The sequence below is a fragment of the Rhodnius prolixus genome, unplaced genomic scaffold, assembly GCF_049639745.1.
Source record: "Rhodnius prolixus isolate KJV_2025 unplaced genomic scaffold, Rpr scaffold_1, whole genome shotgun sequence".
Lineage (NCBI taxonomy): Eukaryota > Metazoa > Arthropoda > Insecta > Hemiptera > Reduviidae > Rhodnius > Rhodnius prolixus.
This window is the reverse complement of record NW_027411581.1, coordinates 62,320,498-62,339,831: the sequence shown is the minus strand read 5'-3', so window position 1 is coordinate 62,339,831 and position 19,334 is coordinate 62,320,498. Positions and strand designations below refer to the sequence as shown.

The 19,334-nt window shown below is 30.8% G+C and overlaps 2 protein-coding genes and 2 long non-coding RNA genes across 9 annotated transcripts in view; 2 read left to right on the top strand and 2 right to left on the bottom strand.

Moving 5' to 3' along the window:
• LOC141446071 (uncharacterized) overlaps nt 1–7,854 on the top strand; it is a 42,583-nt gene extending 34,729 nt beyond the window's left edge. Inside the window, exons 3-5 of one of the 2 annotated variants that reach the window (XR_012453470.1) lie at nt 5,844–6,001; nt 6,083–6,242; nt 6,475–7,854. This is a non-coding gene — a long non-coding RNA (uncharacterized lncRNA). Of the gene's footprint in view, nt 1–5,843; nt 6,002–6,082 lie in introns of both variants that reach the window. The other variant, XR_012453469.1, reaches the window with a different exon arrangement.
• LOC141446066 (E3 ubiquitin-protein ligase znrf1) overlaps nt 1–10,205 on the bottom strand; it is a 50,401-nt gene extending 40,196 nt beyond the window's left edge. Inside the window, exon 1 of the mRNA XM_074112453.1 lies at nt 9,715–10,205. Within this exon, the coding sequence (XP_073968554.1) occupies nt 9,715–10,033 (319 nt within the window). The 5' untranslated portion in view covers nt 10,034–10,205. The remainder of the gene's footprint in view (nt 1–9,714) is intronic.
• A 95-nt stretch (nt 10,206–10,300) lies between these two features.
• Oseg2 (intraflagellar transport protein Oseg2) overlaps nt 10,301–19,334 on the top strand; it is a 17,533-nt gene continuing 8,499 nt past the window's right edge. For 2 of the 4 annotated variants that reach the window (XR_012453460.1, XM_074112419.1), the window contains exons 1-19: nt 10,489–10,675; nt 10,751–10,894; nt 11,003–11,115; nt 11,751–11,936; nt 12,484–12,571; nt 12,654–12,862; nt 12,985–13,152; nt 13,226–13,277; nt 13,362–13,497; nt 14,209–14,365; nt 15,004–15,122; nt 16,001–16,097; nt 16,460–16,541; nt 16,625–16,768; nt 16,971–17,176; nt 17,980–18,065; nt 18,310–18,456; nt 18,536–18,716; nt 19,101–19,303. Coding sequence is in view for 3 of the 4 variants with exons in the window: in XM_074112419.1 (XP_073968520.1) it covers nt 10,637–10,675; nt 10,751–10,894; nt 11,003–11,115; nt 11,751–11,936; nt 12,484–12,571; nt 12,654–12,862; nt 12,985–13,152; nt 13,226–13,277; nt 13,362–13,497; nt 14,209–14,365; nt 15,004–15,122; nt 16,001–16,097; nt 16,460–16,541; nt 16,625–16,768; nt 16,971–17,176; nt 17,980–18,065; nt 18,310–18,456; nt 18,536–18,716; nt 19,101–19,303 (2,557 nt within the window). In the remaining variant the exon portion in view is untranslated. Of the gene's footprint in view, nt 10,437–10,488; nt 10,676–10,750; nt 10,895–11,002; nt 11,116–11,750; nt 11,937–12,483; nt 12,572–12,653; nt 12,863–12,984; nt 13,153–13,225; nt 13,278–13,361; nt 13,498–14,208; nt 14,366–15,003; nt 15,123–16,000; nt 16,098–16,459; nt 16,542–16,624; nt 16,769–16,970; nt 17,177–17,979; nt 18,066–18,309; nt 18,457–18,535; nt 18,717–19,100; nt 19,304–19,334 lie in introns of those variants that run through there. The other 2 variants (XM_074112417.1, XM_074112418.1) reach the window with 2 other exon arrangements.
• The window catches only part of LOC141446068 (uncharacterized), a 29,488-nt gene continuing 25,269 nt past the window's right edge, over nt 15,116–19,334 (bottom strand). Inside the window, exons 4-5 of one of the 2 annotated variants that reach the window (XR_012453465.1) lie at nt 18,987–19,117; nt 15,116–15,751 (exon numbers count right to left, since the gene is read on the bottom strand). This is a non-coding gene — a long non-coding RNA (uncharacterized lncRNA). The remainder of the gene's footprint in view (nt 15,752–18,986; nt 19,118–19,334) is intronic. The other variant, XR_012453466.1, reaches the window with a different exon arrangement.

Here is a 19,334-nt window from a genome sequence, read left to right as displayed (position 1 = left end):
ACAGGGAAACTAAGAGTATAATACAGACCCCTCTAATCATGCGTTAAGTTATTTATTCAAGCAACAAAGATTTTGTAAACAAAAAAAATTGACAAAAACAAAATTCACCATATTTATTTTTTAACACATGATCGATTACGAAATTTATCAAACTTATAAACAAAGTTATAAAGAAATCTTAAGAAAATAAAATAAAATAAAAATCGAATGGGATCGATCTCATGATTCTCTTTTAACATCGTTTATTCCCAACGAAAAAATTCAAGTTTAACAAAAACTTGGGTCTTAATTCAACCCAAATTTTTTTAAAATTCAAGTTCTTTATTCTCTCATTTACTCTTAAATTTTACTGCGTATAATTGACTTGAATGAGATTAAGATCAATATTTTCAAACTGTTTTAGTAAATTCAATTGTTATAATATCAATTGGATGGAGGAGTAACTAATTAGAACAATGACACAGTGATGAGAAAAGAAAAAATACTTTTGTCAAATATTAGATGTTTTTATCCCACTCATACAGATGATTTCTCAAGAATTCAATTATCTACCACCACCGCCGAAAGTGCGGGAAAGACGAGAATGAAATCCCCTCTATACCGGATGGTGATTAAAGTCTTGATTTAGATCAGAATAAATGGGTTATCTAGGCGGGAAATTTTGAAATACTTTTACTAAATACATAATACAATTGTTCAATCTTTTTGGTGACTGATTCATAGTTTCAATAGGATGAAAGAATAACTGCCATTTCAGTCGTGATACAATTATTCTGTCGAGCTTTCGACCTAGGGACTAGGTCACATCTTCAGGGCTGTGGAACATATTTACAGATTGTTAACAATAATTCTATTAAAATGTATATGTATAATATAACGAAATTTACAAAAATTATTTACCTTAAGTTTACAAAGTAATATTTTTACATTACAGGGTTGGTGTGTCTCTTCTGTCTTCTGTCTGTTCATGGACTGTGTGGTGATATGTGTTAGGTTGTTTGGAAGTCAGTGTTGCCAATTGTCTAGTATTTTGTAGTAAGTTTGCGTATATGTTGTTTAAATTGTTCGTGTCTGTTTTGAAATTTAAAGTGTTTCCTGTCTTAGATATGTATATATTTCTATGTATATGTTCCACAGCCCTGAAGATGTTGTCCCTAGGTTGAAAGCTCGACATAATAAAGTTTATAATGACTGAAACTGGCAGTTATTTTTTTCATCTTACATAATTCAAGTTTCTAAGTCCCCATTTGGTTTCAGCATTTGAAATTTAAAGTGTTTCCTGTCTTAGATATGTATATATTTCTATGTATATGTTCCACAGCCCTGAAGATGTTGTCCCTAGGTTGAAAGCTCGACATAATAAAGTTTATAATGACTGAAACTGGCAGTTAATTTTTTCATCTTACATAATTCAAGTTTCTAAGTCCCCATTTGGTTTCAGCATTTGAAATTTAAAGTGTTTCCTGTCTTAGATATGTATATATTTCTATGTATATGTTCCACAGCCCTGAAGATGTTGTCCCTAGGTTGAAAGCTCGACATAATAAAGTTTATAATGACTGAAACTGGCAGTTAATTTTTTCATCTTACATAATTCAAGTTTCTAAGTCCCCATTTGGTTTCAGCATTTGAAATTTAAAGTGTTTCCTGTCTTAGATATGTATATATTTCTATGTATATGTTCCACAGCCCTGAAGATGTTGTCCCTAGGTTGAAAGCTCGACATAATAAAGTTTATAATGACTGAAACTGGCAGTTAATTTTTTCATCTTACATAATTCAAGTTTCTAAGTCCCCATTTGGTTTCAGCATTTGAAATTTAAAGTGTTTCCTGTCTTAGATATGTATATATTTCTATGTATATGTTCCACAGCCCTGAAGATGTTGTCCCTAGGTTGAAAGCTCGACATAATAAAGTTTATAATGACTGAAACTGGCAGTTATTTTTTTCATCTTACATAATTCAAGTTTCTAAGTCCCCATTTGGTTTCAGCATTTGAAATTTAAAGTGTTTCCTGTCTTAGATATGTATATATTTCTATGTATATGTTCCACAGCCCTGAAGATGTTGTCCCTAGGTTGAAAGCTCGACATAATAAAGTTTATAATGACTGAAACTGGCAGTTATTTTTTTCATCTTACATAATTCAAGTTTCTAAGTCCCCATTTGGTTTCAGCATTTGAAATTTAAAGTGTTTCCTGTCTTAGATATGTATATATTTCTATGTATATGTTCCACAGCCCTGAAGATGTTGTCCCTAGGTTGAAAGCTCGACATAATAAAGTTTATAATGACTGAAACTGGCAGTTAATTTTTTCATCTTACATAATTCAAGTTTCTAAGTCCCCATTTGGTTTCAGCATTTGAAATTTAAAGTGTTTCCTGTCTTAGATATGTATATATTTCTATGTATATGTTCCACAGCCCTGAAGATGTTGTCCCTAGGTTGAAAGCTCGACATAATAAAGTTTATAATGACTGAAACTGGCAGTTAATTTTTTCATCTTACATAATTCAAGTTTCTAAGTCCCCATTTGGTTTCAGCATTTGAAATTTAAAGTGTTTCCTGTCTTAGATATGTATATATTTCTATGTATATGTTCCACAGCCCTGAAGATGTTGTCCCTAGGTTGAAAGCTCGACATAATAAAGTTTATAATGACTGAAACTGGCAGTTATTTTTTTCATCTTACATAATTCAAGTTTCTAAGTCCCCATTTGGTTTCAGCATTTGAAATTTAAAGTGTTTCCTGTCTTAGATATGTATATATTTCTATGTATATGTTCCACAGCCCTGAAGATGTTGTCCCTAGGTTGAAAGCTCGACATAATAAAGTTTATAATGACTGAAACTGGCAGTTATTTTTTTCATCTTACATAATTCAAGTTTCTAAGTCCCCATTTGGTTTCAGCATTTGAAATTTAAAGTGTTTCCTGTCTTAGATATGTATATATTTCTATGTATATGTTCCACAGCCCTGAAGATGTTGTCCCTAGGTTGAAAGCTCGACATAATAAAGTTTATAATGACTGAAACTGGCAGTTAATTTTTTCATCTTACATAATTCAAGTTTCTAAGTCCCCATTTGGTTTCAGCATTTGAAATTTAAAGTGTTTCCTGTCTTAGATATGTATATATTTCTATGTATATGTTCCACAGCCCTGAAGATGTTGTCCCTAGGTTGAAAGCTCGACATAATAAAGTTTATAATGACTGAAACTGGCAGTTAATTTTTTCATCTTACATAATTCAAGTTTCTAAGTCCCCATTTGGTTTCAGCATTTGAAATTTAAAGTGTTTCCTGTCTTAGATATGTATATATTTCTATGTATATGTTCCACAGCCCTGAAGATGTTGTCCCTAGGTTGAAAGCTCGACATAATAAAGTTTATAATGACTGAAACTGGCAGTTAATTTTTTCATCTTACATAATTCAAGTTTCTAAGTCCCCATTTGGTTTCAGCATTTGAAATTTAAAGTGTTTCCTGTCTTAGATATGTATATATTTCTATGTATATGTTCCACAGCCCTGAAGATGTTGTCCCTAGGTTGAAAGCTCGACATAATAAAGTTTATAATGACTGAAACTGGCAGTTAATTTTTTCATCTTACATAATTCAAGTTTCTAAGTCCCCATTTGGTTTCAGCATTTGAAATTTAAAGTGTTTCCTGTCTTAGATATGTATATATTTCTATGTATATGTTCCACAGCCCTGAAGATGTTGTCCCTAGGTTGAAAGCTCGACATAATAAAGTTTATAATGACTGAAACTGGCAGTTAATTTTTTCATCTTACATAATTCAAGTTTCTAAGTCCCCATTTGGATTCAGCAGCATGTTACTTACTATAGATAAAGTACTTTGGTATTTTAAGGAAATTTCAATTTTGATCTACTGAAAAGCAGTACTGGCGGTAGGTAACATTGTTTTTTTTTTTAAGTTTTTGGCGTTTTAAGACGAAATTTGTGGATTCCATGATGCATGTTTCCTTTTTGCTGTTTATCCCCTACAAAGTGCCAGGAAGTTCAGTCTGGTTGAACTCAAATGGTACGGCTTAAAGGAGTAAAAGGTTATGTTCTAACAATTTTGAACTTTTCAATATTTCGTCTACATGCTGAGTATGTTGGATCAGAACGTTTCACCCTTATCCAAATAAAATATTACTTTATGAACATCCCAAACAGGGAGGAAGAGGAAGTTGAAAGAATTGTGACAGTTTTTCAATTTATTTTTATTTTTTGGGAGGGGAGTTATTCTGTGAGTGAGTGACAGACACATGTAAATACAGACATTCACAAAACGTAACTTTTCCAAAATGTAGAAGAGTCCATTATAGATTTCCGGTAAAAAGTAATTTTCCTAAATATCCATCAGTAATGGAATCCTCGTACCGAATTATTAGCAGAAACTCTAGCAATAATAATAATAAACCTTTATTTGTTATACAAAATATACATACATAAATCATAAATTATAATATAAGGAAATATTGCATGGCTAATAGCCGTCTGCAGGAGTTGGTACATTCATTAGAAGAAAATAATAATTAATAATAATAATAGTAATAATAAAAGAAAAATGATGTCATGTAACAGTGAAAGAAACATTAAATAATATATTCACCAAATTTTATAATGTAAAGTAAAAAATAGAAGGAGCAATATAGGTAATAATACAGACATAAAGATAATTAAAAGAAGAAACAAGCAAACTCTGACAATGAAATGCAAAGTTATGATTGTGTTGATTTCATAATTACATTAATATAAAACAAAAATTGAAAAAAATAAACTGACCACTTCTAACTACAATAACTATGGATTTAAAAGTTTTGAATGGAAGAATCGTCTCCCTTAAGAATTTTAATTCTAAGGCTCCATGCTTTTCTGGAAAATTTTACAAGTGGGTGATAGTCTAGAGAGGATAGCAACTGAACAATCTGGGGTCCGGAAATATTAGAGCGTCCCATATATTTAATGCGAAGTTCATTTAATCTCGGACACTCTGCCAAAAAATGGAACAGATCCTCCCTCACTCCAATCGTACATAATGTACAAAGTCTCTCATCCTCCACGCTGTCTAACCACGGCACACTACCCAAATTTACTAACTCGCCTCTCAATCGGAAGAACCATCTCAAATCAATCAACTTACTTTTGTTATCCAGATTCTTACCAAAATAGGCCCCAAATTCCACTTTAATAGTAGTCAGTTCCCTGTAGAGGAGGAAACGTTCCGTATTTTCAGCTCTTCTAACAGATTCGTCCCTAGAGGTTGCGAGGATTTTTGCTCTTAACAACGATAGTTGTGACTGCCATTGATCGTGACTGGCCAATGAAGTGTCAAACTCCACAGAGTGTTTTTCAAACTCTAGCAAGTTATTAATGCTATAACAAGAAAGAAACCTTCCCTTTTTTTTTGCTTCTAAGTATTAACCAGTTCAAAAGAAGAAAAAATTTATGTACGCATAATACACCAACAAGAAGTCAAATTCCATTTTTATTTCTTTCCAGAAAAACTCTCGTTATAAATCTTAAATAATAAGTCGCCAGACTAAAAACTTTGAACCCTGCCTGACATTGTGTTTAGTTCTAACGATATCCATTGTTAAAGTTATTTGCATATCTAATTGGTAAATATAATCGATTATTAAACAATCGCTTATTGATTATTTAATCAATTATTTGGCAGAATTACAAAGGAAGTAATTTTCTTAGCAGCATATTTATTGCACAATATTGATTCAAAAAATTATTTTTTTTAAAGATGGCATTGAGAAAAGATTGGAAATCCTGTACTGTAATTCTATAAAATAATTTTCAATTCTGAATCTTTTTATAGAACACAGATGAAGACCGGCACGGATGCGTGGAATTAGCTACCTTCGAGAAAATTTTTCTATACAAGAGTTTAATCTGAACCAGGATATGAACCACATCAGATGTTTGACTATTTACCACCATAAGCAAAGCAGGCTCAAACAAGAATCAAGTGATGACGTAAGGAGAGTAGCAAAAATGAATAAATAAGTAATAATTCTATGATTTAATGTATTTTTTATTTTATTTTTTTATTTACAGCAACCGAATCGAAGGGTAGACGGAAAGTAGAAAGACCTAGAAGTAGGTGGACTAAGGAAGTGGAGGAGTACCTCATAAAGCTGGAAGTCAGATGATGGAGAAGAAAAGCTCAGGACAGAAATGCTTGGAGAACCATTACTGGTGAAGGTCAAGACCCTATGTAAGCTGTAGTTATAAAAAACAAAAAAAAAACAAAGCAGCAAATACAAAATAGTTGAAGTCAAAAATAGATAAATCGAGTGAATAACAAGTGCACGGACAAAAAGAGAAACTATTGTATATGCTCACAAGTGATTACAAAACTTCCATGTTTTGGAAAGAGAGAAGGGTAGAATTTATCTAAAAATGTTAATAATCTTATCTGATGTAAACATGTCACTGAATTGTTCCAGCTTCCATCATCTGTCTCCCACTTATCATTAGCAGAGAATGTGCGCTGGAAAGATGATAAAACATTGCCGAGCGTCTGATGAGTCTGACAGGAGAAACATGTGGAACTAAAGCTTTGATAAGATTTCAGCACAATCATAGAATCTTGTAAACAAAACGCAGAACACACTTCAGTCGCCTGTCCTCTAAAGTAATCTCAATTCACCACTTTTTTGTCATTGCACTAGCTTGGAACTATTTGGCCGGGGGGCAGGGAAAGTCTAAAAATGTTTAATAAGCTGTGTACAGACTCCAAATAATGCGAGGCGTACTCCCAAGTTTAGATCTAAAAAAACAAGACATATGGACTTTCAGGGGCTTTCGAATTCTTCTTGATATTCCTACAAAATGCCCGTAAACATAAATCCCATAAAATTAGGCCGCCTTCTTCACTCACACACTTCATCATAAGTTTTGAAATATGTAGTCCCTGGTCTACGAGCTCTCCAAGGAATTCATGAAAACACTTCATCAATGTGCTCTTTGAACTGGAGTCCATAAGCATTCCAAGGGCCATCACTACTCCAATCCTATTTAGGGGAGTATCTATAAGAGTGTTAGAAACCAATTAAAAATATATTCGACCACAAATAAACATTACTCCATAAAAATGATTAGGTTATTGGATTCTATCATAAAGGCTGCACAGACATTTTTTTTTTTAATTTTAATTAGACCAATAACTACAATATTTCAAACTATAACGATTTTTTTTTTTAATTACTATATTCCTAATTAAATAAATTTATTTTCGATTGATTTCCATTAAGTACCTTGTAAAGTATCGATTACACTTGGCAAACTTTTTTTCATTGCATGTTCTAAAATTAACCCTTATACAAATCAATAAACAATATTGGCAATATTAAATAGTATCGATTATTTAGTTCACAAGGTCTTCTGGAAACCGTTTTCCCTATTTCTGGGTACCATTCAAGGTTTCAACCTTGGGTTTTTTCTTTAGTGATGAAGTGAATGAATTTAAAAGAAATTAAACATTCCAATGCCTTTCCAAAATGGTGGTGTTAGTGGAAAATTGGAAATATTGGTATGCTTAAGTTCGCTTCTCTATTAGAATACTCTAATAATGAATTTTCTCAAAAGTTAAAGTAATTGTCGGACTTAATACAAGTGCATTGTCAAAGGAAATTATATAAATTTTTACTTCCCTCGTGATTTCGATCAAAAAATAAAATTCCCCATCCAGTAACTTTTCTTATAAAGACAGAATTTTTAGCAATTAATTTAATCTAAGCAGACTTTTGTGAACTGTACTAAAAATAGTATTGTATTTTTTTAAAAAAAATGAACCTGGTAATAAATTGCGTTTTTTAATCAATATATTTTTGGTTATATCTACAATAAAAATTAGTCCTTGAAATGCTAACTACAATACGACCTTGTTTGCTATTATTTTTCTTGCAGGTAACAGAATGGAAAACATAAAAAGTTGACAATAGTTGACTGAGCCCAGAAAAAGAATAAAATATTCGACGTTTCGGTCATCTCTAATGTCCTTCTTCTGGAACTGGTTTGTTGGATAGGGAAGATTTACACAGAGGTGTTCGAAACGTCGAATATTAAAAAAAAAAACATCTTTTTGGTCACAGTCAACCAATGTAATTGTAACAAGATTGTAATTCTGCATTCACTGTAAAAAAAATATTGTTTGAACATATTTGTTTTCTGTAGTGTTTTCTTTTCATTTAATTAATTAATCTATTACGCAATAGAATATGTACTTATTCGTAGTCGTTCCGCACTGAATATAGCACAGCCTTATTTTGTTTTACATACGGAATAGTTTACAAGTATTTCTTTGCAATTAAAAAAAAATTAAAAACCTTAGCTATACTAAGAAAAAAGATAGATTTGCCAACGTTCTAAATAAAAGTTACACGACTTGATCCCCACATAATTAAAATATAAATTTACTTTATCTGTCGAAAACGGCGATATTCTTAACTAAAATTACGAACAACGAAATGTTTTTATAGTTGTAAGTTTATAAAATAATAATTCTGTTTTTAATCAGGATTATGTCACTTACTAACAAGTTTTGGCATGAAACAGTGCCAACAACATTAGCTAAAATGTCAAGTTTTGGTTTTAATATAGTTAGAACGCATGTAAATTGTAGAGAAAAGCTAAAATCGAGTTATTAACACACGACTGTAAATCAATAAATTTATGCACTACACTAAACATAAAAATAATTATTATTTGAAAAAGATCATTAAAATAATTTATTGAGTACCCGTAAATGTAATTCACACATCATTCATTCATTCAATTTAACATTCACAAATTTAAAGTTAAAAACAAATACAGCTTCAAAAAAAAAAGATGTATTTTTAAGAAGAAATCATTTTTTTATATTTAATTAAAATAACATTACAGATAAATGGCTCGTTAAATTCCATGTGTAAACGACTTGAATCTTAAATAGTGTTGTCAAATGTCAAATAACATGTATTTGAAGAAAATACAAAAAACAAAAAATAGGTTAGGAAAAAAAAAAGAGTCAAGTTCTTTAGTAATAAAGGTAAACAAAATAATTAATAAAGGATGTGGCAATTTATACAAATACAAGGCGGAATGTTTTCATAAAATTTCAAACCATTAAAATAAATTAATTGTTCATTATGAATTAAAACGGCAGAATTAATTAGAACGATTTATACAGATGTATAAATTGTACGTAAATAATTTTTTATAAATATTCAATTTCTTCCAAACAAATAAAAGAATATGATGCGGATTTGTTTTTAATTAAGAATAATGCATCTTAAGAAAAAAAAAAAATAGAAGTTGAAAGTGCAACAATTTGCCCCTGACTTTTTACTACAAGATTACTTTCCAAATTCGTACTGAACTCATATTTATTAACTGTAACATTTTCATTTTAAGAATATCTTTGAATCAAAGCTGAATATATTTTTTTTCTTTTTTAATGTCGAAAATGTTGAGACCTTGACATAACCTAAGGTTCACTTAAGGTACCACTATAGGTTTTTTTTTTTTTTTAACACAATTACTGTACAAAAAAAAAAAAATTAAGCTTAATTACTTATGTAAGAGAATAATAGTTGAAAAAAGTTAATGAAGGTTATAAAGGTGAATCAATAAGAAGCTATTAATAAGTGGTTACCGACGTAGAGGTTATAAACTAAAAAATATTTGTTACTCAAATAAAGACTTACCGTTCCAAGAAAAAATATGCGAAGGAAGTGAATGTGCTGTGTAAACTCTTGGTAAATTGGCAGCTAAAGGACTGTCTAAATGCTCTTCGGCCGAACTGCTATCAGTCTCCACAGACTCCGACATATCGAAAGTCGGATCAGCTCCATTCTGCAATTCTCGACCGTCTGAACTTGAAAAAGATCTAGCTCTTTCAGTTGAAACTACACCAGGCAATCCTCGCAATATACTGAAACCGCTACCTCCAACATCCGAACTGCTCGTTGAAAAAGTTCTTTCCCGATTTCCATCACCATTTGCCGTACTCGCTTTGGCACCCATCAGACCATCGGCGGTAATCGTTGCACAGACGATGGGAAGTTTTAAAACACAAGAAATTTATGCTATTTTCTTTGCTATCACTCCGTGTTTACCGAGATATTACGACCTGACATCTCACAGCACCCCACTCTTCCCGCGGCCATATTGTATCTGCACTTCTAGAGATAACCTTACAGTCTGACCAAAATAAGCGAACTTGATCACTAGACTGATATCCCCACTTTTATTTTCTTACAGTGCTCCCACTCTTTCTTTACAAATCGTAAACATAAAGCCTCATTTTAAATTTCTTCCTTATTCATTATCTCTAAAAAATACAATGTTTCAATAATCGAAATGGCATGACTGGCGGCGGTACTTTCAAAAATTTTATTATACTGAGCCAAGCTACCGAAACTCTTCGGTCAGTAAAGCATGGTACTTAAGTCCTATTACATTAAAAATACGTTGTTATAACATATTATGTTTGTTAGAATAGGAAATAATGTTATAAATATAATCGTTGCCATGACAACAATTCACAACAAAGCTGTTAGTAGCTGAATCTGCTGAAAAGAGTAAAGGCAAAGAGAACCACACACTGCGAGCAACAAAATAATATTGATGCAACTTAAATATTTAAAAAATATCCTGCCGGCTAAGGTATGTATTAGCAAACATGATTTTCAACAATTTATAACAAACATTAAAATATTACTTTTAAAACAAATTTTTCAGGATGGTCCGGCAAACATTATGACCATGGTCTGGTCACCAAACAATCTTAAACTCGCTGTTTGTAATTATGACAGATGTATACTTCTATTTGATGAGCATGGAATCCGTAAGGACAAATTTCCTACAAAGCCTGCTAATTCGAAAGTAAGTAATAGATAAAATAAAAATGCGAATATACACGGATTGCTCTACTAGTAAAAAGATTATTATATTAATAATTTCTAGTATAATAAATAAGGAATTTCTTTGCAGAACAATAGGATGAGCTACTGGGTTAAAGGATTAGCATTTTCACCTGATTCAACAAAAATTGCTGTGGGGCAAACTGATAATATTATTTTTATTTACAAATTAGGAGAAGAATGGTAAGATTTTTACGTTATTTGATTTTGATTTTAATAGAGTCCATGTGCAGTTAGTCCAAGATAACCTGAAGAAAAGGTTTATAAACCTTTTCTTTCTGCGGTTTACTTAATTCTAATTACGAGAAATCAACCCAGTACACAAAAATCACAAGAGATTCTTGATTAAAATTTTCAAGTACCTTAAGCTAACACTGCCTCATACACTTTAAAGATTTTTAAACATCAATTCTCTTTTTAATATCTAATTAATATTTGAACAAAATAATTCCTTTATTGCAAGATTATTAAAAAACCTAACTAGGATTGACTTAAGACTTTACCAATTATCCTGTACAATTAGAACCACTTATTTTGGACTCAACTCATACTTTTTTATTCTCGTATTATTTTCTAAATGTTTCAGGAAATATAAGCTTTACAGATCTACAATCTAATATTTTTCTACAAATAAATTTTACCGCAAATCAAATTTAGGTTGTTTATAAAACTAGCAAAACAAAGAAAAGTTAATTTTTTTTTTCCTAATTAGAAGCAAATAATTGCTGTTTTATAGAGATTCATTCTCATGAAAGAGGTTAACAATCTATAGCTATGTAAATGTCAAAGCATTTAATAACAATAATTTCTTTTTTCAGGGGCGATAAAAAAGTTATCTGTAACAAATTTCCGCAACACTCTCCAGTAACTTGTCTGGTGTGGTTAAGTGAAGGTCCTATAGTATTTGGACAGGCTGATGGCCGAGTAAGAGCAGCTCATATTTCCTCAAACAAGACACAGAACTTATATTCAGCCAATTCTTATGTTGTGGCTATTGTTTCAAAGTAAGTACTTTCTAAAACGCCATTATTAAGAAAAAACATTCTTAGAATTTTATTGATTTTTCATAGAATAGCAATAATGATTTTTTTTTTTTAATGATACTCTAATTCCAAAGTTTCTAGTCAGTTTGGTAGAAGTTTTGAAAAATAGTTTATATCTGATAGTTCAACTCTTCGGTGGTGCCCTTATTGGTACCTCTAATATCACTATGGAAGAGCATTATATGAAAACCACTGATGAAGGCATACATTTGTTCCGAAACATTTGGAAAATAGATAACAAATTATTTAAAAAGCTCAAATCCCTTAAATCAAAATATGGAAATGGAAATATAGAAATGGTTTTAGATGTATGCAACTCATATTATTTTTGTCACTTCACAATTTTCATTTTCTATTTTTAAAAATCCATAAACTAATCATTTTTTTTATTTAATAAGCGCAATTGATGAATGTGAGTTACAAACTGAAGGCCACACTTCAGAATATGAAATGAAAATTGGTTTTCTAGTAATCTTACGTTAGTTTCCTCTGTTATTTCTTTGTTCAGTATTAGAGGAACTGGTTTTCTGTCAGGTCATGCTGATGGCAGTATCATTAGATATTATGTGGCCGAGGATTCTTCAGTCGAGAAACAGGTTACAATAACTGAAATTATGTTCTATTTTTTTCAACTGATTAGTTATTTTATTATTATTTAAATTATTATTTTCAATGCAGGGTAGGATAATAACCCATCCTATCGCACCATATGCCTTGGCTTGGCCCGCAAATGGCTTTATTTTTGCTGCTGGTTGTGATAGAAATGTAACTGTTTATGATCGCGAAGGAAAATTGTACAAACAGTTTGATTATCCATCGGAAAAAGAGTTTACTATAGCAGTGTCAAGTCCAAGTGGCCAAGCAGTTGCTTTAGGATCGTACGACAGGTAAGGTAATGCTTGTACTTAATCCAACAAAGAAAAGTAAGCCAAAAGTTTATTACACAACAAACTTGCACATTTGCAATTGTATTCAACTCAATTTAGAAAGTTTAATTTTCAAATTCCAGAATAAGAACCTACAGTTGGAGTCCTAGGAAACTAATTTGGGAAGAAGTACAGGTCAAACAAATAGATGGCTTATACTCAATTACCGCTCTATCATGGAAAAGAGATGGTTCTAGAATAGTGAGCGGCTCTTTGTGCGGCTCTGTTGATCTTTTCGAATCAGTTATCAAGTAATTTTTGTAAACTTAACTTTCTACATGGGTATAAAGAAAGGAAACTTTTTAATTTTAACGTTATGCTTAGGAGGACAGTATGGAAAAATAAGTTTGAGCTCACCTATGTTGGAGCCAGCCAGGTAATTCAGTTTTTAATTACGCTTTTTCTACATAATTTAGAAAAAAATTCCATCATAATACACTTACATTTTCATTTTTCTCAGGTGCTTGTAAAACCTTTGGATGATAATTCTAGAGGTGTGATTTTAAGATCTAGATTTGGCTATGAAATCGACGATGTTAGGATCATGGGCAATGATCGTTATTTAGTTGCAAGAACACCAGAAACTTTACTGCTGGGTAGGTCAAATAAAAAATTATACCAAATTTTGATTAATCACAATTTCAATGTATGAAGTGTACTGAAATAACACAAAATAAGTATCTCATAAAAAAGAATCCTAGTGCTTGATAATGTACAGTAAGAGTGGCCCACTACTAATAGAAAAAGTTTGATTATAATATATATTTAATTTTAAAATTTAATGTTTTATATATATTCTTTTATCATAAAAAAACGTGGAAACTGAGAAAACACGAGAAAAAAGAAGCAACACTATATCATGAAACCTTAAACAAAGTAAAACATGCTTTCTTGCCTTTTATTATAAAATGAAGATTGAGTCTTAAATTATAAATCTTAAGTCATTAATCCAAAACTTATTACGATTTACATCTTGAGTAACTTTTCTCTCAACAAATAAGTCTCTTCACAATAGGTTTTCTGTAGCATCCAATCATTCCCCTTGGAACAAGCCATAAATGCTTGATAAATGTCACTTTTTCAGCGTAGCTGAATACATAAAGAACTTAGTTTTCTATTTTCTATGTGTGGTACATAATTTAATTTTATTCTTTCACATAAGCGTATTGAAAATTTCTTTAAACCAAAAATGTATTTACTATATACTATTTGTGTTGCTTATCATCACTGAATATTTATATTGTGTTTAAAAGTAGTGAAATATATTTTGCTTCGAAACATTTTTTTAACTAAAGAATATTTTTCAGGTGATCTTCAGAGAAATCTTCTAAGTGAAGTGGGATGGCCAGATTCTGGAAGCCAAGAGAAATTCTATTTAGACAATCCTAATGTTTGCCTTATATTCAATGCTGGAGAACTTACACTTGTTGAATATGGTAACGATGAAATTCTAGCTTCTGTTAGGTAAATTTTGGTTTTCAACAATACAAGTTAAAAATAAATAAATAGCCTCTTTGAAAAAGTTGTTCCTTAGATTTAGTTCGGTTTTTGGAGTTATCACCCGACTGTTCTTGACACACATCGGGTAGTTGAAGTAATTGCTACTTCCCTGCATCTACAAGTAAAGCAGTTATGGACGAGATACTAGACTACATAGCTATGAATAGACATATCCCTAGCATCATTTCTGGCTACAGTAAAACTTTACAAACTCGAGTACATCCAATGTTCTGCCTTTTATCTTTTCCATAAATCTTATCTCTGTGATCTTTTCTTCTGAGCAAAAAAGTTGCAATGGAGTTCTGACAATAGTTCCTCAAGGGAGATTTCTGTCTCCTAACCATATTCTCTCTCTCTCTCTCTCTCTCTCTCTCTCTCTCTCTCTCTTTCTGCCTCTCTTTTTCTCCTATAATATATATAGTATGTGTTTATAAAGAAAAAAATATTTAAGAGAAAAAAAAGGTTTTATATTATAACACTGAATCTTTTACTCAATATCATCATTTAAATAAACAATTTTCTAATGAATTCTCATTATAGTAATATCTATGTATAATGTAAATAATGAACATATATCTTTCTTTTTCTATTATTTTCGGTAGGACGGAATTTATGAACCCCCACTTGATAAGTGTACGCTTGAATGAAAGAAAACATGTCAATTCTTCTGAAGAGAACAAAAAACTAGCGTATCTCCTTGACAGAAAAACCATTTGTATTGGTAAGTTGATTTATTCTAATTTACTCGTTTCATGACCTCTCACTTTTTATAATATTTCAAATTTTTAATATTTACTAAAACAACAATATTTCAAAGAATTTGCCTTTTATCTATCACTCAAGTACAATCGGTATTTGATAAAGATTAATTATTTCACGTTGACTTAAAATGAACCCAGATTTCAAATAATAAAGCTTTTAAAACTTTATGAAAAATGCTACTTCTAAATGCTAAATTAAAAAAAAAAGAAAAGTCAAATTTCTTTCCAACAAAACAAAACCACATCCTTCACCCAAGATAATAATTTTTAGTAATTCACTGATTTTAAATGAACTTTATCATTTAAAACCGAGCGCTTCTTTCTTTAAACATTGAAAGCAGGTTTAATGATTGTTTTAATTTAAAAAAAACCCTGAGTCTTTTTTCCAGCAATCAGCTTATCCAACCTTGCAGGGAGGGTTTGTCTTCGTTCAGCATTAGTAACTTCCCGGGTGTCTAAATCTTTCTTGAATGAGGAGGATTGTAGTCAAATATATTGTAGTTCCCATCATTTCTCCACAAATTTTTAAACACAGCTTCTGCGGGTGTTCTTTGAGTCGTTATCTATGCCAAGCTTCTTCGCCTTAGTTCTGTTTAAGAAACCGAATATGTCATTAGGGCAAAATCCACTTTACTTTTTGAATTCTTGATTCTTACTAATATATTCGTGGAATCCGTTTTTAAAATAGAGAGTTAAAAAGGGTTGTTGTTAACCCAAGATGAATTACAGAGGGATGGAGAAACGGGTAAAGCCAAAACTAATAGTTAAACTGCACTTATTATAATTTTTTATTTAAAAAAAAAAAAATTAATAAAATAACAAAACTACGTATTTATAGTTGATTTGGTTTATGGAATGACCATTCTTCAATTATCTCACGATTCAAAAATTGATTGGCTTGAACTAAATGAGACGAGTCACAAACTTCTTTTCAGGTATTTTTTTTGTTTTAAACGATTGCAATAAAATTGATTTTATTAATTTTTTAAAATAAATGCAACATTAGTCTTCAATTTAGTTAGTTTCTTTGTTTGAAATAGTTATTATACTCGTATTTGCACTCAAATTATACAAACTTCAGAAGGAAGTAAGAAAAACTTTGTCATATTTCTTTTTTCGCAAGAAAGCTGAAATAAGAACCCAAAATTATTTGAATTTTTTAGTTTTTTTACAAAAGATTTTAAGTTTGAAATGCTTTCAGCTGCCATTTTTGTAACTGGGGCAGAAAGGGGAGATATTCAAAAAAAGATCCTCAATTTTTAAGTCATTCATTTTGTAAATTATCTTTCTATTTTAGAGACAAGAAAATGAGATTATCTCTTTTGGATACAAAAAGCGGTGAAAGACAAGTAATATTGAGTTATTGCACATATGTTCAGGTAGCCATGTAACAATTTAAGCCAGATAAATTAAACCTCATTTTGGGATAAATTCTCAATAACATGTAGCAAATTTATTTTAGTGGGTTCCCGGTAGCGATGTGGTTGTGGCACAATCTCGGAATAATGCTTGTATATGGTACAATATTGATACTCCAGACAGAGTGACCACATTTCCAGTTAGAGGGGAAATAGTTGATATCGTTAGAGAAAACAAAAAAACTGAGGTAAGTGCCGAGGTCACAAAAAAAAAGTGCCAAAGATTCATGTAAGATTTCTATTTCTTGCCAAACCACTTCTGAAGAGTCTTACGAATTTACACTAGTTTCAAAATTCATTTACTTTACCAAATTTGATTTCTTTGATCATGTATTGGACATAATTGAATGTAACATGTTCCATCAGTACGATTTCACTTTTATTTTTCAGATAATTTCACAAGAGGGTACCCACCAAGTCGGTTACGAACTAGATGAAGGCTTAGTAGAATTCGGTACAGCGGTACATGACTCAGATTTCGGACGAGCAATACTATTTCTTGAGTCCTTAGGAAGTAATAATCAAGATACGGAAGCAATGTGGCATAATTTAGCCGAAATTACTTTACAATTGAACAATATCAGAATTGCTCTGAGGTGAGGAATGTTAAATTAATTACCATTTTCACCATAAAATGATTAATACAAAAAAAAAATGACTACTATTATACTTTAATTTTATGTTTGGCTGTCCTGATAAATATTTGGTGGAGATATAAAATTGAAGGCCAATAATTTAATGAAATTATTTATTTATTTTCCGAAAAGGAAATGTAATACCGCTTGATTGTTCTGATGAGGGCAGCTTCATGCATTTTTTTCCCCCATATTTAATATTTAAATATTGATATTGATAGAGTTAGCTCAATTATTGAAATTGGACCAGCAATGCTAGAAAACATGGCAATATTCTTCATGATAGCCTGCTTCATTTTTAGGTCATTATTTTTCGGCCTTCTTACGATTTTAGTCTGAATCGATAATCGTAGACTAGCACAGGTAGAATTAACTTATTATGAACGTCAGTACTATCAATGTCATCATTGACAAAATATCAAGAAAAAACAGTCTGATGTCAAAAAAATTATTAGGCCATCACAATGTAAAAGCTGTTTAAAAAGTTATTAAACACTGAATATGGTTTATTTATATCGGTTTATGGGCTCTTAAAATGAACTTTAGTTATTTCGGACCTATACTAGTTATAGTTGCAGTTCCAAAAAGTAGTTACGTTTTTTTTCTAGCAATTATTACTTTGTATTTTTGTACTTTCTTTTTAATGCCTTTTTTATGGCATGTTTGTAATCTGCAGATCAGTTGAAAATTTGAAAATTTATTTCAAGTTTAGAATTTACTTTGAGGCCAAATGACAGACAAACTAAAGCTCCGTATTATTGCAGATGTTATGCAGCTCTTGGTGATATACCCAAAACTCACTTTCTAAATGAAACATTGAAAATAGCTGAAGATTTTGCGAAAATTAATGGTAATCAGTTTTATAAAAATTTAAAAAAAATTGTATATAATCATTTTATTTATTTATTAATAATAATAATTATTTTCCCTGCATTTGATCTTTTGCCCTTAAAAGAATTGTTTATTTTCCCTTAATTTACAAAAGTGGTAAAATTAAGGAGACAAATTTAACAAGAATTTTATTTCAGCCATAGTTTTCATTTAAAACATTCTTTTTCTAATAATATATATTTATTTCTCTTCTATATTTTAAGGAGGTGATGGCATGGAATGTCCGGAAGTATGGGCAAGAATGGCTATATTGAATAAACAATTAAAAACAGCTGAAGCTGTCTTTCTTGAACAAAATATGCTTGAAAAGGCATTAGATATGTATAAACAGTTACATAAATGGGATGAAGGTATTATTATTTATTCATGTGTCTTCCCTGTAATGGAATCAAGAAGCCTTTATTCACACTTTTTATTTTTCTTCGTCAGCTCTATCTTTGGCAGAATCTAGTGGATACATAAAACTGCCACAATTAAAAGAAGAATATGTAAACTGGTTAATGAAGACTGATCAGTTGGAGAAAGCAGGACAAATAAAACAAGAATCAGGGAACTATTTGGAAGCAGTTGAACTGTATTTGAAAGGAGGATTATCAGCTACAGCTGCTAGGTTAGCAAAAGTAGCAATTTTTATTGGTTTGTTTTTTTGGGGCGAAGGGGAAAGAATAATAATGATTCTCTATAAAAATGTGTTTATTAATGTTAATAAGTTTACTAATTTATGCTTTTAAGAAGGAATGGATTTAATTTCAAAATTAGTTCATTCTGTTCTGATTAATCTAGGCTTTGCCTATTTGGATTGTTTATTGAAAGTAAATATGAATATCAATGAAACTAAATAATGTCATTAAATTAGTAGAATTATTATAGGCATACCCACCCAAAAACATACCCTGCACGAAAAATTTCCTTCCTACCTTGAATTAAAAAAATAATAAAATCTCGTTATTATTTTTTCCATTTCCAATCATCATAGTTTTATTGTGATTCCCAGGCTGGTAACTTCAAGGCCTGAAATGTTAGAGGATGAAAAGTTAATGAAACGACTTACAACTGATTTGATCAAGGGTGAACTATACCAGCAAGCTGGACAAATTTATGAAACAGCTGGGGACTATGTTAGAGCTATGCAATGTTACCGAAAAGGAAATGCTTTTGCTACGGCTCTTCATTTAGCTAGACATGTTGCGCCAAAAGGTTACACCTAATTTCTTACTGGTTTTTTTAA